General features: G+C 49.0%; 2 protein-coding genes across 2 annotated transcripts in view; both read right to left on the bottom strand.

The window, feature by feature from the left end:
• LOC137765909 (integrin beta-5-like) overlaps positions 1 to 1,538 on the bottom strand; it is a gene marked incomplete at its 5' end in the record, with an annotated part of 50,732 nt that extends 49,194 nt beyond the window's left edge. The window contains one exon of the mRNA XM_068545661.1: positions 1,423 to 1,538. Coding sequence (XP_068401762.1) covers positions 1,423 to 1,538 — 116 coding nt within the window. The remainder of the gene's footprint in view (positions 1 to 1,422) is intronic.
• Positions 1,477 to 23,103, bottom strand: LOC137765908 (basic proline-rich protein-like). The gene is made up of 5 exons (XM_068545660.1): positions 23,087 to 23,103; positions 21,594 to 21,717; positions 21,013 to 21,432; positions 11,580 to 11,665; positions 1,477 to 1,627 (listed from the first exon to the last, which is right to left on the bottom strand). Exons 1-5 carry the CDS (start codon positions 23,101 to 23,103, stop codon positions 1,585 to 1,587), a joined length of 690 nt encoding a protein of 229 aa, XP_068401761.1. The 3' UTR covers positions 1,477 to 1,584.
• Between the last annotated feature and the right edge of the window lie 2,848 nt (positions 23,104 to 25,951).

Here is a 25,951-nt window from a genome sequence, read left to right as displayed (position 1 = left end):
CTTAGAAAACAATAATTAAAAGTTCTTCAAGTGCATTTATACAAAAAGTCTCATTTAAGCCTCTGAACAGGGCTGTGAGCAATGAAGGTGACAAAGACCCTGAGATGCTAAGGAACAGAGCAGCTTGCCCAGGACCCCCGAGCTAGGAACAGAACCAGAACCAGAACCTAGGATGGCCAACTAGATCCCTCATCTTTCCACTGACCCAGCCGCCCTGAAGTCTAAACAAACCACCTGGAAATACTTATTGCCAGTGGTTTCCTAGACAATGAGAAAGAAGAAAAGGCTAAAAATCAATGGGATTTGGGAAAAAAGCTGCCTTCTCTCAACAATGTGATACCTTCTAATTTGGTCACATTCACATCCTCCCTTGACATCGCAAGGGACCTAATATGTAGAATACAAAACGACAAAAGTGGTGAGCTAGAAACAACCATGAGTTGTGCAACCACAAAGACTCAATATTGAGTCAGGTTCGCCGCTCTGACTGGGAGCCCTTGAGCACACAGCTCCTCAGGTGTAAAGTTACATCAGCTACCTTCGGGTAGGTCAAGTAATAGGCACAGAGTAGGTGTGCAAAAACTGTCAGCTCCCTTATACCACAATCAACTCCAGGGCTGGCAGAGGCTCCAGGGTCATAAAAAAAAAAAAAAAAATTCTCTACTCTGCAAGTTCATCCCTTCAGAACGCCACTGATTCAAATGGAATTTGCTGACAGGAAAAAATACTTTCTCCTGGCAGTAGCACGTTCCCTGAGAAACTTGCGTTAACTAGGGAGTAAACATACCAGCATCCTCCCACGAGAAACAAGAACATTATTCACAGTAGTCAAAAGGTGGAAACAATCCAAGAGTCCATCGATGGGTGAATGGATAAACAAAATGTGTCTATACGTACAATGGAGGATTACTCACCTTGAAAAGGAAGGAAATTCTGACACGTGCTACATCATGCATGAACCTGGAGGATGCTACACTAAGTGAAATAAGCCAGTCACAAATGGACAAATATATATGTGAGTCCACTTCTATGAGGTACCTGGAGTAATCAAGTTCACAGAGACAGAAAGTGGAAGGGTGGTTGCCAGGGGCTGGTGGGGGAGGGAGTGAAGGGTTAGTGTTTAATTGGTACAGAGATTCAGTTTGGGATAACAAAAAAGTTCTGGAAATGGAGAGTGGTGATGGTCAGACAACATTGTGAGTAGACTTAATGCCATTGAACTACACACTCAGAAATGGTTAAAATGGTAAATTGTACGTTACATATATTTCACAATTTTTTTAAAATAGCAAAGATACTCTGATCATCCACAAAGGCCTTGGACTCTGCTTCCTGGGGTCTGGACCACACCTCACCATTGCCCCCTCCCTGCCCGGCTCATCTTTCCACCATCCTGAACAGGTCCACCCCAAGGGCACTCACCGGGCCGCAGGTTCACCGTGACCTCCTGCGGCGTCATCTGGATGACGTCTGACCCCGCGGGGCTGGAGCCCTTGCTGCTGAGAGGCAGGCTCCGCAGGACCTGGGTGCTGCTGACCGGACTCTCAAACTCGCCGCCACAGCCGTTCCTGACCAGGTTTGCCTTCAAGTCGCACCGGGAGGTGACCGACCGCAGGCTGCCAAAGTCCTGGAGGTGCGGAAACAGGGGAAGAGGGTAGGAGGCGGTCAGAGCGGCTCCAGGACACCTCAGGCTGTGGACTCATCACCACCCTGCGACCTTAGACCCTCTACATTCCTCTTCCTAAAAGCGGACAAAACAATAACTCCCCCAAGTGCCTCACCAAGCATCATGAGGGTTAAGTGAGGTGTCGGATGTGAAAGCATTTTGTAAGCTGTAAACATGCACAGTAAAAATGTTTGGTCTCGTCATTTTAATGGTCAAAAACGCTCCTTTAAAAAATGTGCCTGTCTACATGATAAGCAGGGGAAAATAACTGATATGGTCAAAAGTTGCATAACTAAAAATTTTTGAAAGATACCATACAAGTGGCCAAGTAGTCATCACTCAGACAATCAAGAGTTAACTTCTGAGCCGTTCCCTCATCTACCATGCAGGCACAACCATTCTGGAGAGCAACGCGGTACCTTTTGACCCCTCGGTCGCCTCCTAGGAATTTACCACAAGAAAATTATCAAAAGGAAAGCAAAACTCTATAAGATATATACTGCATGTTCTTCAGAATAGCACAATCATAAACTTGAAGCCAAAATCCCTAAACCAGAAGAAAAATATGGTATATCACCTCAATAGATGATACAGCCATCACAGATAATTATGAAGACTAAGCAGAAATTTCAAAACATTTATATTAAGAAAAAAAAAATCAGAAGATAGAATGGTATATGCATTAGGATGCCAAAGAAAAATTAAAAATTAAGATAGTTGAGGTGTTAGGGGAGAGGGAATAAAATGATATTTTTCTTTTTCTCTTTATTGTTGTTTAAACAATAAAGCCACATTGATAAGAAAAATCTTTCTTTTCTTCAGTTGGATTTAGGAGAAGGCTGTGCATCAGGATGACCCACCCTAGTTTGGGGCACTAGGAGTTTGGGCCATTTACTTTAAAATGAAATTATATACTTTGTTATCAAGTAGGATACCTGTAAACAGTGATCATTTTCCAGTAAGGGGGTTTTCAATGGCAAAGCAAACCCATTCATTGCTGGATGTAGAAAAGAAGATCCCCTCCTCCAGCTGGTTGGACTGGAGTAATGGCTGGAGGAGTGAGATGCTCTCTCTTCCTGCCGCCACTGTAAACACTTTGCCAAAGAGCCTCAGATGAGTCAAGAGTCCGCTGACCGCAGAGGGACTCCCCTCCCCCTTCATCATGGTCTAGGATGCCCCAAGACCAGTCAGTGCCCACTGGGGCCTTTGCAAGATTCAAGACCAAGAAGTCAAGAAGACTTTGCAGTATTTTTAAGTAAGTAAAACCAGATGTGTTGTTCTGGGCCTCTGTGATTTTGGTTTTTCGTTTGCTTATAACTGAATGTTTTTGTTGTTTTTTTTAATTTTGTCTATTGAACTCTTGACATGACGGGAGATCTTGCACGTCAACAACCTCGGGACTGCACTGTAAATATAAATGGCTCCACAGACACTTGTGGAACAGGGTGAGAACAATGATTATTCTAGAAATTACAAGATTCCAAAGCTGAGGTTTCTAAACTGGGTTCCGAACAGTCTAGCTTGGCTCTGATGAAGCAGTAAAAACCTCCCAGGGATAGGGGAAAGGAGAGGTAACTTCCTGAGGGCCTTACAGGTATGGGACTGCTGTCTTGAGCTGTGTGAAGCACAGGGTGAATTAGCTGTCCAGAGCTGAAAGGGCTTAGGGGTTCGCCTGCTCAGAGCTTACGTGGCTAGAGAATTTCTGAACTTCTTGCCAGCATGCTGGGCCTTGCTGCCAGCTCCTCCAATTCCAAGGAGCTGGTTGTCCTCCACCCAGTTCTGACTGTCAAAGTGCACCTGTCTTGACCAGACCACTGCACATCCCCTCCTCCTCCCCCCCCCCGCCCCCCACCAGACTGGCGAGGAAAGCATCTTCAGTCTCCCAGGAGCGATGGAAACCCCTAACGGCCCTCCCCTTGGTCTGAAGCAGCCTGCACTCCGGAATAGACTAGATCACAGAGCCAATCTGTTTCACCCTAAGCAGGAGGCAGCTACATGATTCCTCACCACAGCCTCAGCCATTCACGTCATCAAAATCATTCCCTAATGCCTGGACACTTTCACCAGCAATGAACTTCGTCCAACCTTCCCAGGCAATCTGCTCAAAGGCCGTTTCTGATAGACAGTACCAGTCCCCGAGGGAGGACTTGTACAGGGTCACCTGCTGCTCCGGGAAGATGCACCTGCTGGGCTCCTCGGGAGACTTTAAGTCCAGGACATGCTTCCCAAACCTGAAGAACTGAGAGGCAGCCACGGAGTGCCGATTACAACCTTGTTTGCGTAGCTGGCTTTCCTGATTGTGCTCTGGGGCTTCTTTATTCTCTAGGATGTTAGGAGCAAAGCCCTCTTCATGCCCCTCATTGGTAACAGCTCTCCCTTCGTCCTCCTTAGTAACATTCTTCAAGGGGGTGGCAAACCTCCACTCCAATGCACGTGGCTTCCGTGAAGTTTGCTGCACCAGCAGGAAAGACCGTGAACTCCTGTCACCCAGCTGCCAGCGCGAGAACCACCCCTGAGAACATTAAGACTGCCAGTTGCAGGATGACTTCAGAAGTGCCTACCACGTCAGCAACGTGACGGTACAGGGGGCCCACACCTCAGCAGCTCCAGCGTCACAGGCAGCAAGGGACAGCCTACTATGGCACTCATACCGAACTCAGACTTGGCCTCAGGGCCATCCATTTCTATCAGGTTTGTCAACCTTCTCCTGTTTCACAGAGTTCAGTTTCTTGCTACTTGGGGAAGCCCCAGTCGTTTCACTGATGTGCTTGAGAACCTTTGAGACACCTTTATATATTGAGTCCTGTCACTGTCCCAGACCTTTAGGGCCTCAAAGACACTGGCTGAGGCACCTCTGGGCATGGCAAGTCTGGAGAACCTTCTGAGAGTAAGGCAGCTATCTCGACATCAATCAAGGATGCCCACAATAGATGAAGGTCTCTCCGGCATGGTCTGAAAATAGCCATGACTGACTTCTAGCATAGGCTCTTGCTGCCCAAGAAAGGGACAGAGAACACTGCAGACCCAGCAGGGAATGGTAACCCCACCAGCCCAAGAGCTTTTCCTCTATTCCCCTCCTCTAGCTCCTCTCTAGATATTTTAATTTTGAATACGGATGGATGCATATTTAAAGAGAGGAAACCAAAACCACAAAGACCAGGGGCATATATTGTGATGGTTATGACCTCCCAGGTACACACATGTTATAAATAAAGACAATGCGTCAATACCACCATTTCCAAGCTTCGAATTCAGTGAATGCAGATGCCCCAAATTATAAACCCTTGGAGGAAAGGAAGACTCGTGATTAAGAAAATCCTCCTCACAGGAGTGACATCCTGAAGTCTGATATGCTAAGAGCCTATAGATCCCAGAGACCTGACACCTGACCCTCTGCCAGGTGTCAGAACACAGCAAGTTCCAGGGGGAAGGGACCTTGGATGCATCACCTGGTGCCAGCCCCTCACTTCTACAGATGAGGAATCAGAAGCCCACACGCCTAAGTTCATGCACATGTTCACCGGAGAAGGTTAAGTTCCTCCGGCCTCAGCTTTTCTGGACGTAAGCTCGGTGTTCTTTGCATCATCTGCCTCCCTTCTCAGCCAAGGTCACTGCTGAATTCCAGAGCGGGAAACTAACTCTGGGCCCCCAAACTCCATCCCTCTGAATCTAGTATTTCCTTGCTGCCCCAGGTGTTGAGCTCTTCCTGCCACCTATCACACTTGGAGGATAAATATCCACTTGATGCAGAAAAACAGGTATGAGTCTTCATCTCAACACAGAAAAATGGAAACTACTTTCAGGATGGGCTCTCATGGGGCAGCTCAAATGCTCACAGGTGCTTACAGCTCTGTGCCAGAAGAGGTTTCAGTTCGTGAAGGAAGCCTCTGTCCATGGTCTCCAGAAACACCGTCATGAACCCTCCAAAGGGCTCACGAGGGAAGGGTAACTACATGGCAGGCAGATTACCAAGAGAAGCAACAGAATGCACACGGGAACTTGAAATACCTTTCAGGGCTTTTAGCCACTAAGCGGTAATAATACAAGAAAGAAAAGGGAGGCGTTCCAAATTTAGATGGCTTTTACTTTGTTCTAACACTGGCGCTCGGGGTTTTTACAACCTGGCCCTCTCTGCTCCCTCCATCGCCTGTTACACGGAGGATATAATGAGGTCTACTGTTCGCTGTACACTTAACTCCCCTACGTTCTGTTAATAAAAAACCTCCCTCCTGCACCCAAGGCCAGCGCTCAGCGGGCTCTCTGCTGTCCGGCACCGTGGCCAGGGCGCTCAGCTTGTCCGCCTGCACCACTCTGGTCATCACGTCCTCTGGGCGCCTCGCTGCCTGCTGCGGAAACAAACAGCAGGGTGGCAGAGCTGAGAAACTGCAGGCCTGGGGGAAGAGGAACCCAAGCAGGAAAGGGGGCAGACTGCCGGATCCTGGGATGAGGGGGAAGAAGTCGCAAACTGGTGAACAGGCAGAGAGCCGGGCAGAGGCACGGAGCCGGCTGCTTTCTGCGCTTCGGCCCTGGCTGGATGGAGCCCCCGTGGATTAGGGGGCGGGGGAGGGGAGCAGAAGGTTAAGGGATGACAAACTGAACTCTGTGCACCATCAACACACCCCCACGTGGCCTGCCTGCCTGGGGGATGGGGAAATCCCTGTCAGCTTCCGCTCGGCTCACTTAATGCGCTGGACAAATGTTCATGAAGCACCTGCAATAGGCCGAGATGCTTCCTTTCAGGACCGCAAAGAGATGTTCTCTCATAGATCTGTATTTTATTGTGAGCTGGGGCGGACGCTTATGTTTTTCATTCCTTCCCAGCTCAAAGGAGACTACAGGTCATGGCCTCTCCCTCTCCTTTCCCCACCGCGGTAATCTCCCAGAAGGCCCAGGCGGCCGGTCTTGCTTCCCCCGGCCTCTACTCTGTCTCCTTCCTCACGTTCCCGCCTCCAGTCCTACTGACCCCTTCATGCCTCCTCTCCACGTCCACCTCCAAGGCAAAGACCCTTCCCCGCGGCCCAGGTTCCCCGTCTCCTCCCACGTCTGCCCCTACATCCACCATCCAAGCGCCCCAGGCCTCCCTGTTCTCGTCCCGTGGGATTCCACACGGTGGCCACGCCTGCCTGGTCCTTCTCCCTCTGGTTTCACAGCAGCCTGGACCGCTCACGGCAACATGGCCTCAGGCTGGCTCACTTTCACACCCCAAGAGCCTCCCTCACCCCCAACCCTGAGTGCCATGGCCCTGCCTCTGCCTCCACCGGGGCTCCCACAACCCTGCTTTCTGTGCGGGGCCGGGGGGACCACACGCCAGTCCTTCGGCCCCGCCCACTGCTGCCCAAACCTTGTCCTCTGTCCAGCACGCTGGCCTCCCTGCCCCCGGCACAGGCTGCTGGTCCACAAAGCCCCTTCCCCCTTCCTCCCCAGCACACAGCTAGATTAAGTCTCCCAGCTCCTACTGCACTTAGGCTGAGGGATGGAACTGGTTTTAGGTGAGAAAATGTGAGTGGAAACAACATGGGCTGTCCCGAGGCCTTGCCATAAAAGCATTCACACACATTCTTCCCCGCACACGTCTCCTCTTCACAGCTAGCTGGGTTGTGAAACTTACTCTCTTAGAGCAGAGGTAAATGTCTACTTTTAAAAAATGAAGGACAAAATAGATAATAAGCTGCCGGAGTTTGCTGTATGTTTTACGCCGTGCAGTACAAACAGCACAGGGAGTGTTCAAGCTGGCCGAGAACAGCCCAGGGCTGTGACGAAGGACAGGAGACGGGGGCTGAGCTGTGTGGTAAAGACCAGCAGCAGCCCCTCCACATCCTCGTCTAGGGTAAGGGAGAGTCTGACAACTCTGGTCTTGAAGCCAGAGGGTAAGGTCTAAAGCAAAGGTGCCGGGATTTCCCTGGTGGCACAGTGGTTAAGAATCCGCCTGCCAATGCAGGAGTCACGGTTCGAGCCCTGGTCCAGGAAGATCCCACATGCCGCGGAGCAACTAAGCCCGTGCGCCACTACTGAGCCCATGCACCGCAACTACTGAAGCCCGGGAGCTCTAGGGCCTGTGTGCCGCAACTACTGAGCCCGCGTGCTGCAACTACGGAAGCCCACACACCTAGAGCCCGTGCTCCGCAACGAGAGAAACCAACGCAGTGAGAAGCCCGCGCACCACAACGAAGAGTAGCCCCCGCTCGCCGCAACTAGAGAAAGCCTGCATGCAGTAACGAAGACCCAACGCAGCCAAAAATAAATAAAATTTTTTTAAAAATCCCCAAACACATTAAAAAAAAATAAAAAAAAATAAAGCAGCGGTCCCCAGCCTTTTTGGCACCAGGGACCAGTTTCGTGGAAGACAATTTTTCCACGGACGGGGGCGGGGGGGATGGCTCAGGTGGTAATGCGAGCGATGGGAGCAGCAGAAGCTTCACTTGCTGGCCCGCCGCTCACCTCCTGCGGTGCAGCCCACTTCCTAATAGGCCACAGACCAGTACCGGTCCGTGGCCCAGAGCTTGGGGACCCCTTGTCTAAAGCCACCGGGGAAAATGAAGCCACAGGTAGAAAATGAAGACAGGAGAGCCAGGTTAACAGGGCCATGCAGCAGACCCAGGCAGACTGAACCAGCATGAAGTGTGGAGACGGGGGGGCGGTGAGGGCACTGGCTGACTCAAACGCCACACCTGTGGGAGAATACAGTGACGGGAGGGGGGACTGGGGAGGAGATGGAATTAGGCTACAAGCAGTGTCAAATGCAGAGTAAGACGTCCCCACCCCCACCCCAAATAAATAAGGAAGCCATTGTGGGACCTGGAGCAGCGGGCTCCTGACGGACTGTGTCTGGGGGTTAATCTGTGGTGGTACGCAGCCACAGGGCGGCTGGCGGCGGGTCGGCATCCACGGGAACACACTAGTTAGGGACCTGGCCCTCCCTGGCCCTCCACTCGGCACCGGCCCTCCAGCGCACGCACGTCATGTGCTCTTGGCAGAAACCTCACTTCTGTGCTGATGTCCCAGGATTCACTGTTAAGGCACTCGGCCACACTTATCCTGTCTTGCTAAGGGGCAGGGGTTGATCAAAACTATTCCTGAATGCCCCAAACCCAGCTCTCTGGAACACGCTCAGGCCATGGGGAAAGTTCACCTCCCAAGAGGACGGGAAGCCGCATTCCCGTGCAGGCATCACAGGAGGTTCTTCAGCCAAGACTGAGGCTGTAAGCACAGAGGGAACCGAGGTGTGGGCCAGGACAATGATATGCTCCGCGAGATAACATCAGTCACTACCAGTATCGGGACGTCAGACTTGGGAAGTACTAGCACAGGAACGGAAGAGACCTAAAGTAGACAATCCAGCCCAGCTTCCTGACCCACTGCCCACATTCCACTAGAAAATATCCGTAGATGACAAGGTTCAGGAGGCTTGGTTGCTTAGCAGTCCCATCCACAAGCCCTCTCGTCAACTGATCTCATTTTGTACTCCCAAAATGCTGGAGGGTGAGAACTGTCATCTTCATTTTACATACCAAGAAAGTGACAATAAATCATGGTAAAACTGAGATTTAAACTTTCGTTTTCTAACTCCATGTCTTTTTAGCAGGGCTCTTTTATCAAATATGAATTCCTGCCAGATTCTTGGCCAGACCTGAAGATAAATAAGACAAAGATTCTCGAAGAGGTAATGATTTAATTGGGAGGAGGTAATGATTTAATTGGAAGCAGGCATGAAAACAAATGCACAGAGTAAGAGGTTATAAGTGCGACGGAAGGAGGACAGACTACAGGGGAGACAAAGAGGTGGTCATGGCCTGTATGTGCAGACACGTAATAAACAGCCACTCAGTGAAATCCTTCCATCAATCTCTTACTGAGCAACTACTATGTGCCAGGCACCAGTCAGGGTGTGGGGAATCCAGCAGCGAACAAAACAGATAAAACCCCTGCCGTAACATTCTGGTGGAGAGAGCTTACATTCTAATTACAGATGGATGGATGGATGGATGAACAGATGGATGGTTGGACAGATGGATGGATAGATGGTTGGGTGGACAGACAGATGTGTCTGGCGGAAAACCATGAACGTTTTCATGGAGTAGATGAGTCTTGAACTAACTTTTTCTTCTTTTTTTATTTTTGGCTGTGTTGGGTCTTCATTGCTGCACACAGGCATTCTCTAGTTGCAGTGAGCGGGGGCTACTCTTCGTTGAGGTGCACAGGCTTCTCAGTGTGGTGGCTTCTCTTGTTGTGGAGCACGGGCTCTAGACGCGTGGGCTTCGGTAGTTGTGGCACGCGGGTTCAGTAGTTGTGGCTCACGGGCTCTAGAGCGCAGGCTCAGTAGTTGTGGTGCACGGGCTTGGTTGCTCCGTGGCATGTGGGATCTTCCTGGACCAGGGCTTGAACCCGTGTCCCCTGCGTTGGCAGGCAGATTCTTAACCACTGTGCCACCAGGGAAGCCCTTGAACTAACTCTTGAAAACTGAAGACAAGGTGTTGGTCAGGGAAAGGAGGGGAAAGCCAGGAAGGCCCTGCAGGAGAAGCAGCAGCACAGGGAAAACCATGAGGGTGTTTGTTCATCAGTCAGGGCTCTCTGGGGACCTTTGAGTCATTCCCTGGGGCTAAAGTGTTGGGGGCAAGCAAGGGATGAAGGTGGGGAGGCAGGCAGGGGCCACAGAACTTGGATTTGTCATGCAGGTCATAAGGAACCAGTGAAAGGTTTTAAAGAAAGTTGAAAACAAAGACAGTACAATTAAGCACAAATACGAGGGGTTCATATGTTGGGAAGGGTCCTCTCTCAAAGTAGCTTGTTTAGTAATCTTACTCTCTACTAGAAAAAATTCTACAATAGTCACATGGAAGAGGCAGTGTAGCCTAGAAGAGAGAGCCTGGGCTCAGAAGTCCAAGAAGCCAGACTCAAACCCTAGCTTTGGAACATGGTGTGGCCTTGAAACAGTCACTTCACCTCTCTGAGACGGAGATTTTCATCAGTAAAACGGGTGTATTGCCACCCACCTGACAGAGCTGTCGTGCGAATTAGAGATACGATATATCAAGTGTGTGGCATCTAGTAGGGGGTCCCCACACGACTGTTTTTAGCCATCATAGGCTAAAGGAATCCCTAGACTTCTGTAGCTGCATCATGGCGAAGAGGTCTGGCCTCCTAGGAGCCATCCTTGGTCCTCCTGACAGGCACGCACACTGAATTGCAGAGGCTGAGCCAGCCCAAATGGCGAATCTTGGGTTCTTTTAAAAATAACTTTAGTGGTGCACTAGTGCAAAGAGGGTTTGTGCTCCATGGTTCTAACAACTGTTTAGAGAAGCGACCCAGAAATTTCCCCCAAGACAGGAGGGTTAGAAATTGAATATTTCCTGATTAGCCCACCAAGCACTGATATTTGTATTGCTTTACGATAGCAATATGCTTATCACCACCCCAAACTTACATCCCTTCCTATAGGGCTTGAAGAAACAGCAGCCATTGTTTTCAAATAAAATCATTTCACAGAGGCCAGTTCATATTATTCATCCTCAGATAAGCCACTCCACAATGACTGGCGTCCACCAACAGGCCACCCACCCAGGCATGTTTTAAATGGTTATGCAACAGACTCACTTCACAAGCTCAGGTCTTTTACCAAATAGCAGAAAACTATACAAGAGTCATAACTGGTTCCCCCACAAAAGGGAAGGAAGACCTTGCTTCCCTAAAACAGGATTAAAACATTCAACACTACCTAGAGACCCAACTTAGAAAAATGTAGCTTTTCTTTTGTCATCGCCTTGGAGAAAGAGGAAGAGGCAACTCGCAGAATCTGCGCACTTTCTGCACAGTCAACTTGTGTGCTGTGGTGCAGCCCACGCCCTCCCCACCCCTCCCCCTCCCCCACCCCTCCCTCACCCCCTCACAGCACTCCTCCCCTCCCCCACCCACATACCTCTTTGGAGCACCAGGCACATTTTGGGTGGATGAACAGACATTCTTCACACGAGGTGGCACTTCCACTAGTGCATATGTTGAGACCTTCAAAGAAAGATAAAGACGCACCAATTAGTTTCTGGCCCTAATCTCTATCAATGAGGCTTTTGAATGGGGCGGGAGGAGGAGTCACTTCCTTTATTTTTTAACAGGGGACCTCCGTGAGGCTGAGGAGTGCAAGGCCCCTGTGCTAACTGCAGGTGAAGGCTCACTGGCCAAAGCTAAACACTGACAGTTTTTGAAGCACCCACCACGTGCTCACCTGTGTTAGCAACTCCCATTCCTTCTGCTGCACCCACTTAGATTCCCACCGCCTTCTCCCGTAACACAGCAGGTCCTGCCTCATTGAGGGGGAACAGGCCCCTTTACACTTAGTCCAGCCAAAATGACAAAAATAGTACAAAAAGGAAAGAAAAAAAAAAAAAAACAAAACTGATCGATCTTCTTCAGGCATAAGAAAATCCTAAATCAGGTAGTGTCGCACCAAATCCACAGTGTACCAAAAGAAGCCAGCACAGCCCTTAAAGAAGAATACATCCCAGGAATACAATGTCAGCTTAGGATATGGGAAATCCATTAATTCAATATATCCACTAGTAAGTCAAGTAAGAAAAAAGCATATCACCTCAGGAGGTAATAAAAAGGCATTTGATCAAATTCAAAATCCATCCCTGATTTTTAAATAAAATCAGAAACTAAGATTAGAAGGAAACTTCCTTATTGCTATAAACGTCACTTATTTCAAGCCCAGGCCAGTACCTCCTCCACCCCCTGTCCCTGTGCCATTCATCTGAGGAGGGGCCTCCCAAGGCAGGCTCAACTGTGGTACTGAGGTTACAGCCCTTGTCCCCTCTCCTCCCCCACCTCCCTACCTCACTCTATCCCCCCTCCAGCTCCCACCCCAACAGCAAAGACATTCTTTGTGAAACTTAGCATCCAGTTCTTTTTCTTCCTTTCTGAAACATCCCGGACAGATTTCTTTTGACCAAGAGCAGAACTGGTTGGTTTTTCTCTGAATAGAAATAACTTTATTTGGTCCTCACAGCACTAACAGACCCACTGGTCTCTTCTGGTTATTGCCTAGGGGCACAGCAGATAAATAGAAGAAAGAAAAACCCAGGGCCACCAGCCCTAGGAAGAAGGGCTCAGACCATAAAGGGGAAAAAAAGAGTCAACGAGATTAACAAGAGAGAGTAGAGGAGAAAACACCGGGAGGTGGAGACTATTCCCTAGCTCCATCCACAAAACAACATAATATTGGTTGTAAGACATCTTAAAACTGTAACATTTCCCTAATTTGCTAATTTTAACTCTCTGCTTCTTCTTTGTCACTAGCAGTGAAAAGCCACAGAAATTGGGTGACGCAGGAAGCTGCACTGTGTCACCCCACACTAGAGGGAACAAATACCATTTGGGATAAGAATGGCAGCTGGGATGGAACCCGAGGTGCTAGGAAGAAAGGCAGGGCAGCCTTGGGAGCCCACAGAGGGCGAGAATGATGGTTTTCCCCAGCCAGACCCCAACCTGAACCCTCCCCACCAGCCATCGCCCTGTTGGGACCCCTGCCTCATACCCCTGGAGCTGGGGGACCACAATCTCACTGCCAGGCCTACAGCAGGACCTCCTGGGTGCAGTGCTGGACTCAGAACACACTTTCCAGGAGAAACAAGCTGGGACCAACCACCGTGCACACCTCATTTCAGAAGGAAGAGTCCTTTCCAGGTCCCAAACACTCACCAAGGAGGTCTTAGAATCCAGCCCATGGGGAAGTTGGGCTTGCCTGCCTCCTGCCTGCCTTGACAACCTCCTTTCTCATTTTAAAATGAATCCACTCACTTGGAGACTTTCAGATAGGAACTTTTTTTTTTTTTTAATTGAAGGCAAGCTTTTTTTTTTTTTAATTTATTTTATTTATTTATTTATGGCTGTGTTGAGTCCTCATTTCTGTGTGAGGGCTTTCTCTAGTTGTGGCAAGCGGGGGCCACTCTTCATCGCGGTGCACGGGCCGCGGCTTCACTTGTTGCGGACCACAGGCTCCAGACGCACAGGCTCAGTATTTGTGGCTCACGGGCCCAGCCGCTCTGCGGCATGAGGGATCCTCCCAGACCAGGGCTCAAACCCGTGTCCCCTGCATTGGCAGGCAGACTCTCAACCACTGCACCACCAGGGAAGCCCCAGATAGGAACTTTTTAAAACACCTTTTAAATAATGCCATTGGCAGCAACATGGATGGTCCTAGAGATTGTCATACTGAGTAAAGTAAGTCAGACAGAGAAAGACAAATATCATATGATATCGCTTATATATGGAATCTAAAAAAAGGCTACAAATGAACTTATCTACAAAACAGAAATAGAGTTACAGATGTAGAAAATAAACTTATAGTTACCGAGGGATAAGGGGGGAGGGGAGGGATAATAAATAAATAAATAAATAGAATTAAAACATAATAAAATAAAAAAGCCTTTTAAAAAAGAGAATGATGGCAGGAAAAGTTTCAAAATGCCAGTTCCATGTTTTGGTCAAATCTCCTTACCTGAATCACTTTGCTGTACAGCAGAAATAAACACAACGTTGTAAATCAACTATACTTCAATTAAAAAAAAAAATATTCCCCAGAATACTTAGCTTGAAGTATTGACATTAAATAAATAGATGTGGATAACTGGAAAAAAAAAAAAAATCTCCTTACCTGTCAGAAACCACTACCTGAGGGGGTGAAAAAAATCAAAACTAGAATGAAAGTGACTTTTCTCCTGCTCTCCTCAACCTTATCAAGTACACACTCAGGCCCTTGTGGCATGTCATTTGCTTTGATGTATAAAATCATTTCTATAAAAATAATGGAATTGCAGAACCTTGGAGCTAGAAATGCTTTAGCATGAGCTCGTCAAGTCACCTCATTTTACAGTTGAAAACATGAGAAAACAAGAGTGACTTGAAAGAAGGAGCCCAGTCTACAAGTAAGAGGTCAGAAGGGGCACTGGCCGGCAAGTGCCCACATAGGGTACCTGCCTGGGGATCCCTGCACCATCCCAGACGCAGGCCATGTGACCAGTGAGCTCCAGGGTCCTCCGGAGAAGAGAAGTCCAACGGGCCCTCAGTCAGAAAGGAATTTGAGAGTGGATGTCTCATTTATGTCTCTGCCCTAATCAACATAAATTCACAAACACCACTTTCTAAATACCAGGGGCTCATCACTGAGCTCTGGGACCTTGGGTCGGGGGTCTCGGGTTCACAGCGTTCTGACCCATATCAGACTGGGCTCTGGTCTTCTGCTTTGTCATCCTGAAAGACCTTGGACATAATCCTGAAGACGCTCCAAGGATGTGACAGGCATCTGGTATGAAAACATACTGAACAACTGTAAAATATTTGTCACCCTTAGTTGTTTCTGTTACTCTTACATATTCACATGCAACAGTAAAGTAGCTTCCCTGCACTCACAATGATTCCTCTAAAATCACACTGCTATAATTTGTAATAACTGTAAATGGAAAGTAACCTTTAAAAATTGTATAAAAATTAAAAATTTATTTTAAATATAAAAATAAAATTAGGCTGCTGTTGGGACACATTAAAATTCAGGAAACCCTGTTCTAAGCATGTCCCAAACGCCAAGCACTGGACTAGGGGATGCTAGAGATACAGAGATGAATGACCCAGGCCTTGCTCCCCAGGAGCTCACAGTCTGCCAGGGACCAGGTAGCAGCCAGGAACTCAGGGAACCAGAAGCATAGACTGTGTGCTGATATGAGCCACAGTGCCAGCCTTACTCCCTCTGGCATCTCTCCTCTTTCCACCTATTAATATTTCAGTAAGCTTGGATTTGGCTGGATGAGTCACTTGGCACCAATAGCATTTTGAAAGGAAGGAAGCAATGAAAAAAACGTTAAACAGCTGCAGTTCACAAATGTCAGAGTGTTGTGTCTAGGTCATGGTAATAGGTGCTAGCGGCCCAGACAGTGGCCACAACTTTTCTTGGTTACTGTTTGCACAGTGACCATTCCAGCTCAACGTCAACTGCCTGCAGCCCTTAATGTCTCTGAAGCCAGGGGTTTACTGCAAACCATCATCTAAAAACACGCCCTCCTTCCAAAACTCATTGACTCATCCTTGCCTGTCATCAATCATATCCAGGCAGCCGCCATGTCCGGCCGATCCTTCCTTCAAGATGCATGAAATGTTTCTCCTAATCCAACCACTCCTGCCTGTACCCTCCTCCAGCCAGGTGAGAGAAACACAATCCCGAATTACATTTTACTCATTGTTTTCCAAGACAACAGAAAATAAAAACATTTCATCATTCTTGTTCGGGGGCAGGGGGTGGGGGCGGGGGGAGTGGTAAGGCACTGGAGTGCCTCTCCCCATGCCCTGAACCACAATCCCCACGTGTGACAAAGTCTTTCCAGTGCTGATTCTAGCAATTAAAGAGTCATCAGTCTAAAGATGTTACCATGAAGTGTAAATACGCCCTAGGAAGGATCTGTATTGTTTATATCTTTACTGCCTTTCTGAACAGCAGACATCTGCAAAACACGCGACAACGTCGGCTTTACAGATATGACTTGTTTTTTTAAAACACCAATTCAAACACTAGAATACTATGTGGCTTTAAAAAAGAATGTGCATGCTCCCTATTCCCTGCATACTGATACGAAGCTCACTCTGATATACTTATCGCTAAGTTAACATAAAAGGCAAGGTACAGAACAGTGTGTTTAGTGCTGCGTTTCAATAAAACTGGGGGAGGGAGATTTGTAATAAATGTACAGAAAACACTATGGATCCATAAGAAACTGACAGGGATGGTCTGAGCAGGCAAGGGGGTCGGGGCAATGTCCCAGACTAACAGGCAACAAGAATGGAAGAGAGATCTCTCACCCTACACTTGTTATGCTTTAAAAAAGTATGTGAATATATTACCTATTCAAAAATTTATTTTTAAAAAGACAACTGGGGACTTTTCTGGTGGCACAGTGGTTAAGAATCTGCCTTCCAATGCAGGGGATGTGGATTCGATCCCTGGTCAGGGAGCTAGATCCCACATGCCGCAACTAAGGAGCCCTGGATTTTAGTTTATAATAACATATTGATGTGGTTCATTAATTGTAACAAATATGCCATATGAATGCAAGATGTAAATAACAGGCAAAACTGGAAGTGGGGCATATGGGAACTCTCTATACTACCTTCTCAATTTTTCTGTAACTAAAATTGTTTTACATGTTTAGAAAGTTGAGGTTTTTGTTTTTAAGGTCATTGAAACCATGGTAGGAGTGGCCGGGCGGGGAGGACTCAACTGAGTACCAATCATTGTGTCCGTATCAGGGACCTAAAGGTAAGTGAGACCCGGCAATTCACCACATAGCAGATGAGGCAGCCCCCAGTCTCTCTAACAGACAGAATATGCTATGAGAGCAAGGGAAGGAGAGGCCAACTCTGCTCCACCCGAGGGACGCAGACAAGGCTTCACAGAGGACGGGACATTTGGGCTGGGGTCATGGGTTGAGGAAAGGATATCCTGGCACGAAAGATCCAAGTACTTGTTCTGTCACTTATTGGCTACAAGTCATTTAACCTTTCCTGGCCTCAGCATCTTCCTGCAAACAATTCCAGGGGTGGACTAAATGGCCTCTATCATAGATTCCAGCTCAAAAAATCTTGACCCACTCAAATGAGTTCTCTCCCTCGCACGATGAATGTTTCCTCCTAATAAGTTACATGCATAGTCCCTGACCTCAAAGCTAGTTGTAGAAGGAGGCAAGGAGGTGAGGATGGGACACTCCGCCTCCAACACACACACACAGTACCAAGACTCGAGTTCATCCATTCTTTCAACAAGTATGAGTCAGGCACTGTTCTAGGCACAGAGTATACAGTGTCAAAGAGAAGGGACAAAACTCCCTGCCCTCACGGAGCTTACGTCCTGGTGAGGGGCATAATGCTCAGAAGAGAAGATGGACAATAAGCCAGGTACGGAAGTACATTAGATGGTGGTAACTGCCAGGGAGAAAACTCAAAGAAGGCAAGGAGACAGGAAGAATGTGGGGCAGGAGGCTGCAGCTCTGGCTGAGCTGGAGACACTGAGAAAAGGCTGGCGAGGGGGGAGGCAGGGGGGGAGGCAGCCCACCGTGCAGAGATCTGCAGGGAGAGCATTCCAGGCAGAGGGAAGGCCTGCAGCTGAGCTCAAAGACAACGAGGCCCTCGGTGCTGGACTGAAGTGCATGAGGGGAAGTGGCGAGAGGCAAGGGGGGCAGGGGGCGTTCATGGAGAGCCTGGCAGGACACTGGCAGGACTTCCGGAAGCCACTAGAGGGTTTGAAGCAGAGCGACACGATCTAACTTGAGTTTTAACAGGATCACTCTGAGCGACAGTTGAGAATAACTCTCCAAGAGACAAGCAACAATCTTTGAAAAACTCGGGGGGGGGGGGGCGGGGGGAAGGGAACTAGCCTGGAGGTGGGGAGGGGCACTCTACAGCCCTGCCTCAAGCGTCCGCCACAGGGCAGGTGTCAAGGCCTGTCTGGGAGCAAACTTTTCACCATGTGGCCCAGGAATCAAACCCTGCATTCAACAGAAGCAGCAGCCTCACAAACAAATGGGCACCTATAAATAAAGTGTTCCTTTACATTTATAAAGGCCATTAATCCCATTCCAACTAGAAAGAAAGAGAACACACCACAGCCCTCCGCCCCGGCCAACTGAAAATACCTGTGAAGCGACCCCACCCCATTAACACAGCTGCACACCGCCACATGAAAGGGGCACCATCATTTAAGTACTGCGTAATCGTCCCACACGATGTTAAAACTTCTCAGAATGTTTCCATGAGCTGGCTGGAGGAGAAAAAGTAGTTACCAGGGTAGGCAGGCACAAAGGGCCTTCTGCCAACTACTTAGAGATTTTAATTCTCCGTTGCCTCAGTAGCTAAATAAGCATGGAGAACAAGCAGGAGAGGAATACTAATTAGAGCTAATTAGGCCCTGCCCTCTTCTGCCTCAATCCCCTTTATTGAAAGTCCCCCTAATTCAAGGATGATGGCGCTAAAGTGTAAATACCTAGGGTAAACAGCAGCCGACACACCAAACCCCCTGTTTGCATTTCTGAACCTTTGCCTGGTTACCTGAGGAGGGCTGCAAACCCAAGGCCAAATTCCAACAGCCCCAGCATAGACCTCGGAATCATGGGGGGAGGGAGTGCTGCCAACAGGAGCGCAGTAAATAGGATAAAGGGCTCTCCTAGGATTTCGAGCATTCTAACGTGCAGGACAGTCACCAGAAGAACAGTTGATTTTTTTCCTTTTAATAAACAATGATAGCAAACATGACTCCAGTTCCGCAGCCCGATCAATGCCACACTCCTCCCTCCTTCTTAGTAGAGATCAAGGGCCTCACCCCAGAGAAACCCTTCCCTGGTTATGCGGGAAGACCATATCTTCGGGTCCTGTCTGGAGGCCCTCGGCAAGGGGATAATAAGGAGAGCAGATAACCCTGGGATGGGGGTTGTCAGCCTGCCAGGGACTTGTTTGAAGTGAGCCCCCTTAAATTAGAAGTGTGTTTCCTGCTGGATTAAACACACAGATGAAAGATGTATACAAACTTTGAAACACAGAAATCACAACGCAAATGGAAAATAATGTATTGAAAGAATTATTTGCAACTGGAAGTATTTAAGGTTTTACTAAAATCAGAATGTCAAACTGTAAGGAAACTAAGAAGTCATCTCCTTCAGCAGTTCCCAAACTTTTGGATTTCACAGATCATTAGGGTCATTATGATTTAAAAAGAAAACAAAAAGAGAAGGTAAAATGTATATAGGATTACCAGATTTTTTCTTTTGCTCAAAATGAAAACCTACTCTCTATTATCATTACAAATTATTAAAAGAAGTTTTCCCACCAAAAATAAAAAAGACATAATTTCAAATTAAAGGACAGTCCTTGGGAAGCAGGGGGCTGTTGGCAATGATATACTCCTGTGTGTGACACAGGATATACATCCTTCTCTTTGCCTTTCCCTGGGGACCCAGGAAAACATCAGCAATGGGCACTGGTTGCCAGATGGGTGTTTGGAAACCGGTGATCTACCCCAAGCTCTGGAGTGAAAAAAGAAACCTGCTACAGTAATAAGTTTGAATTAGGCCCTGAAGAAAGTTTTTGTTTGCCCAGACCTCTCCTCTCTCTCAGACAGAAACCTCCACTGCCTTCATGTAAATGAGACACGGCAGGGGACAGTCCTTCCCTCCCTCGCAGCCAGACATTTGCTTCACGAGAGCAATCAAGAATCTCGGGCTTGAAACTGAATTGAGCACCCCAACACAATTATCTCCTACGGGAAAGGAGAAAGTTTGGAGCTTCCTGCTTTTAGGGGGGGAAGGGATGGCGGTAGCTCATCTGCCTGGCGGCCCCAGCGCCCAACAGAGCATCCCTCCGCTGCGGCCTCCCAACTGCCACATCCAGCCCCCTCCCAACTCCGAAAACTTAAAGCAGGTAACGGAGGACTCCTCACGCAGCCGCCGGCCCCGGGCAGTATCGCGCGAGTGCAACTGCACACCCCCTGCCCTCCGTGCCAGAATCAATCCTCCAGAATTAAGGGAGTGTGCTGCACGGGGTGTTTGTAAACTCCGGGATAAAGCCAGGCAGAAGGAATCAGATCGGGATGTTCCAGCTGGGGCTTGGTTCCCAGCTGGAGCTTGGTTCCCAGGTGGGGCTGTGGTTTGGGACGCGGGTCTCCCCTCGGGTATGCGAGGGTTTGGGGGAGCAAAGAGGGGGTTACATCTTTAAAGGAAGGCGACTGGCCTAGGCACGGTGAAACTCTAGGATTCGCTACGAGGGCCTGAACACCCGCGCTTCCAGGAGACTGGCCCCCTCGGGAGTAGCCCTGGCCCCCACGCTTTGACTCCAGCGAAGACGCCGGGTCACGCGCCTCCAGCTGCCCTTCGTCTCCCCGGGACCAGGGTACCGGCGGCATCACTCGGCGCCTCCCAGCAGCCAGGCCGCCCCCGGCCGGCCACAAGGGCCGCTTTGTGCCGGGAGTGCAGAGCCCCGATCCCGACGCGGGGCTGGCGGCGGCCCTCCCCGCGCAATGGGCGCGGGCGCTCGCAGGCTGGGTCAGCAGACGGGCAGGGCTGTTTACACAGGAAGGCTCCTCCTCGCCCGGGAGGGGACCGGAGGCTGACGACAGCCCTGCGGGGCTGCCGCGGGCCGCGCGCGGGGTGGCGCCCGCAGTACGGAAGCCCCCCACCGGGCCGTCCCCAGCGGCTCGCCACCTGGTAGTGCCCCGAGGATGCCTCCCACCTTCAGACAACGGCCCGGGGCCCTGCCCCTCCGAGACGCCAAGGGCGGCTCCGTGCGCCACAAAGTTTCTCGGCACCGCCAGCGGCACGGCTTACCTGGGAGCCGGGGCACGAGCGCGCAGAGCCCGAGGAGGCAGGCGTACAGGGGCGCGGGGGCCCGCGGCATGGTGGGGCGCCCGGCTCAGCTGCGGCGTGCGGCCGGGGCGCGGGGGCGGGGGGCCGGGGGCCGCGGCCTGGCGGGAGGCGGGGGCGGCTGCGCTGGCCCGCGCCCCGCCGCCACCATCCCTCCCGCAGCGCTTGCCGCCGAGTCCCGGGGCCGCCGCTGCGCCGGCTCCCCGGCCCGGACGCCCGGGGTGTCGCCGCTCGGGACGGTCCCGGCGGGCGGCTCTGTGCAGGGAGGACTCCGGCTCCGGGACGCACCGCGGGCTGAGGCTCCCCCGCGCGCCGGTACACTGTGCCCGTCGCCTCCGCCCCTTCCCTTTTCTTCCTCCCTCCGGCCCGCGGGGCTCCACTTTCCTCCTCTCCTTACTCCTCCCCTTCTCTCCCCGTCCCGGCCCCCGCCCGGCTGCCACAAGGTCAGTTTACGGCGAGGCGGGGCGGGCCGAGCTCCGCCCCTCCCGGGGACCGGCCGGCACGGGAGGCCGAGGGCATCCAGGTGGAAGTTGCTTCCGGCGCACCTGGCGGCCAGGGCAGGGGTCGAAATCCTGGGGTAGCGTCTGGCCCGGCTTCCCTAGCAGCTGGGGGCTACGGGAAGGGGGAGGGGCACGCTGCACGGGCGAGCCGAGATTACACTTGGGGTTGCTGGATTTAAGGAGAGAGAGCGGGTCCGGGGCGGGGAGCGGGGAATCGTGCCTTGGCAGTCTAGTCCTCCCGAAGCCGCGCTCGCCGGAGGGACGGAGCACCGGCGAGTGTTACCGAGAGGCGACGCGCTCTGTGGGGGAGTGAGGGCACGTGGGGCGCGGAGGCACACACAAAACGCACTTTTCCTTCATTAAAGTTTTGCCCCTTACGCGGATTCGAGACTGGCCAATATGTCACTATTCTGCGTTTTTCTTATCTCAATACGCTGGCGGTTTCCGTGAAGCCGAACAAATAAACTGAAGAACAGATGCTCAGGCTTTCACCTTATCCTTTACACCTGAGCTGGTTCTAAAATTGACTGTAAGGAGCGGGGGTGGGGAGCTTCCCCTAACAGCACGTGCAAAGGACCAGGTGGGCTTGGGCTGGGCCACGATGAGTGGGTTAAGACTGGAATGGTTAGGCAGCAGAAGAGGCAGCCTTCACGTACCAATAGAAGGAAATAATAGTAGGATGCCTAACACGTACAGTACAGAAAGCACACAGCTAGCCAGGCACTGAAATGTAAATACTTGCCTTGTTAATTCACGAAATCCTCCCCACAACCCTACTGTTATCCAGCTGAGAAAACTGAGGCACAAAGGGGTAAACTTGCCAGAAGTGACAGAGCTGGATTCATTGTCCAAAAGTTCAGAATGCCTCGACTGAAAACAGAAGCAGTAAGAAGTAAAGAGCAAAGTGATCTGAACTTTGCAGATCAGGAACCAGTTGGCGAGATGGCTCTGAGTGCGCCAGCAGTTCTAACTGCCCAGGTTAGGGAGCTGGAGTTTAACTGTGCACTCCCACCCCACACTCTACCAGGGTGGTGCCCTAATGCCAGAGAAAATAAACTTATTCTTGTGGTATCGTGTGCATAGAGGCCAAGCTCCAACTTCCACTTGAAGGACAGTGTTTTATGCTTAAACTCCATGGAAATATCATCGTACTCTAAATATTCCCCATGTTTATTCTGATGTAAGAGTTATGCTTGTCCCCAAACATTTTCCGGTAAAATTTGTGCTGCAGGGGCTGCCCCAGGTTTATCTTGGGTCTTTCTGCCTCAGCAGAATGGCCTTGGGGCTACTTTTATCCAAGCTTGAGAGGCAATGATTATAAATAATGGACAGCCAGTGAAAGAGTTTGAACTGCGAGGTGTCAGTGCCAAGTGGTGATTTTAAGATTTTTCTGGTAGGGATGTGATGGATGGATTAGATGCAAGGAAAGTTAAGTTGCAGAAACTGGGTAAATATTGCATTGATAAGTACCCAAAAAATCTTGCATTTATCAAGCATCCTCTAAGTTTAGGCCCTGTGTTGTCTGATCTGTGCATCACCTTCCCCAGCCCAACATGGCGCTTTACTGTTCAGACCCAACACACACCCCTGTTTACCTGGACTGCACCTGGAAAGTGCTGCAACCCAATCTGCCCTCCTCCTGTCCCACCTGGCAGTTTCCAACCTGCCCAGACCTTCCATAAACAGCTGAATCCCAAGTGATGACAACATTCTTCCACATTCCATTATCTCGGAACTAGGTTGGAGATGATAGACGGCTCTTCTAATTCCTCCCAAGCTTTTGTTTTCTGGTTTGTGGCTTTTTCTTGTCCAGTCATCCTTCATTCTTTGTACTAAGCTGGAGAGTGGAAGTGCCTTTTAAATGCTTTGACTTCCTCTGACTGGCAAAGTCAGCGTGCACTGATGGCCTCCGCCGGTGCTTCTCACAGCCCCTGGAACAGTTCCCTTTGTGGCTGCCTCTACAGCATCCCATTTCTGATCATTGCTGAGCTTCTGGGCCCAAAGGAGGCTGCTGGTTGCATTGAGTTTGCGTCTCAAGGTTTGAACACAGATAACCCAGAGGAATTTTACGTTTCTTATTAGTTTTAAAATAAAATGAATTCCTCAAGAAGTTAAATATAGAATTACCATATGATCCACAAACTCCATCTCCCAACTCCCAAAAGAATTGAAAGCAGGGCCTCAAACAGATGGTTATATACCCACGTTCATAGTGGCATTATTCACAGTCACCAAAAGGTGGAAATAACTCAAAACATCCATCAACAGATGAATGGATAAATAAAATGCAGTATGTACATACAATGGAATATTATCCATTATTAAATACTGACACATGTTACAACACATATGAACCCTGAAAACATTATGCTAAGTGAAATAAGCAAGACACAAAAGGACAAATATTGTATGATTCTACTTGTATAAGCAAATTCATAGAGTCAGAAAGGATAAAAGAGGTTACCAGGGGCTGGACAGAGGGGCAAACAGAAAGTTATTAATTAATGGCTACAGAGTTTCAGTTTGGGATAATGGAAAAGCTCTGAAAATGGATCATGGTGATGTTTGCACAACATTGTGAGAATACTTAATGCCACTGACCTGTACACTTAAAAATTATTAAAATGGTAACTTTTGTGTTATGTGTATTTTACCATAATTTTAAAAAACTTGAAATCGGATTAGTTAAAACTTTTCTATTTCATAATTCAGATTTGCATGCTAATTCACTCCCACGGTGAGTCGCCATATTGTGCAATTCAATCTATAATCCAAGTCAAAAATATTTTACTGAGGGGCTTCCCTGGTGGCGCAGTGGTTGAGAGTCTGCCTGCCAATGCAGGGTTCACGGGTTCAAGCCCCGGTCTGGGAAGATCCCACATGCCGCGGAGCAACTAGGCCCGTGAACCACAACTACTGAGCCTGCGCGTCTGGAGCCTGTGCTCCACAACAAGAGGCCGCGATAGTGAGAGGCCCGCACATCGCGATGAAGAGTGGCCCCCGCTTGCCACAACTAGAGAAAGCTCTCGCACAGAAGCGAAGACCCAACACAGCCATAAATAAATAAATAAATAATATTTTACTGATATATAGTTGCAATGTAATATGCAGGGGAAAAAAAAGTTGGAGGGGGAAAAGACAACAACCCTACAGTATTCACCTTAGTTTAGGTAATATGCTTAATTTACTCTGCTTTTAATAGTCATGCCTGGGGTTTGTCACAGTGCCAGAAATGAATGACCCTGATGACAGAATATTATAAAATTCTTTTGCAGCAATTGATAGGGCTATGAAACATGTATACAATTTTCTTTAATGTTAATTTTCACTTTTTTTTTTTTTTGGCCACACCGCACGGCTTGTGGGATCTCAGTCTTTGACCGGGATTGAACCTGGGCCACGGCAGTGAAAGCCCGAAATCCTAACCACTGGACCACCAGGGAACTCCCTAACTTTTTATTTTAAAAATATAAAATTATATTCTTTTTTATAGGAAAATGTTCTTTATAGGTTTTTCTCCCCCTATGTGACATGGTGTTGGTTAGGAAAAAATACTCCCCATGACAGCCCTCAGAGTTTGCAGCCCATACAGGACGGCCAAGGACAGACCTAAAGGCACCATCCACATAATGGATGAACACAGGAGATGGGCAGATGACAGGCCATGGTGAGCACAGCGGGTTCCATTTTGGTGAAAATAGCCTATTATGTTAACTGGCATATAGTAGATCTCTCAGCAATTTTTGTTTGTTTATTTTGGGGTTAAGCATGGACATCGTGGTCACGCCACAGCTGAGGCGGCTGGAATTTCATATTGAGAGACGGATACAAAACAAGTCTTGATGGAAATTTTCAACAATGAGGAAAGGTGTTTCTCTTTGTTGTTGTTGCTTTTAATGTACAAATGTGTCATAGAAATGTACCATTTCTCTGAAGCTGAGAAGCACATACAAACATTTTAACCTTATTTATGGAACAGCTAGCACACCCTCGATAAATAAGTCGTGTGCTTTCAACCTCTCTATTCATAGAATTATCAATTCTGAAAACGCTCGTGAATTATTATATCTTTCTGTAACCAATTTTCAAAGGCTAGTTTTGAAAATATTTTTAAGATTATATATTCCAGAGGGAATGTATGTTTTCCAGCTTTCATGAACTGAAATATTTTAAAACAGTGTCCATTAATAAAATTACAGTAAAAGTTGTGATATTTTTCAATGAATTTTGGCATATGTTTCCTTTTTTTTTTTTTCCTTTTTAGAAAACTTTTCTTTAAAATTGTCTGTAGAGGGGATTCCCTGGTGGCGCAGTGGTTGAGAATCTGCCTGCCAATGCAGGGGACACGGGTTCGAGCCCTGGTCTGGGAAGATCCCACATGCCACGGAGCAACTAGGCCCGTG

The sequence above is a fragment of the Eschrichtius robustus genome, chromosome 6, assembly GCF_028021215.1.
Source record: "Eschrichtius robustus isolate mEscRob2 chromosome 6, mEscRob2.pri, whole genome shotgun sequence".
In the NCBI taxonomy this organism is placed as follows: Eukaryota; Metazoa; Chordata; class Mammalia; order Artiodactyla; family Eschrichtiidae; genus Eschrichtius; species Eschrichtius robustus.
This window is presented reverse-complemented; position numbering and strand designations above follow the sequence as displayed.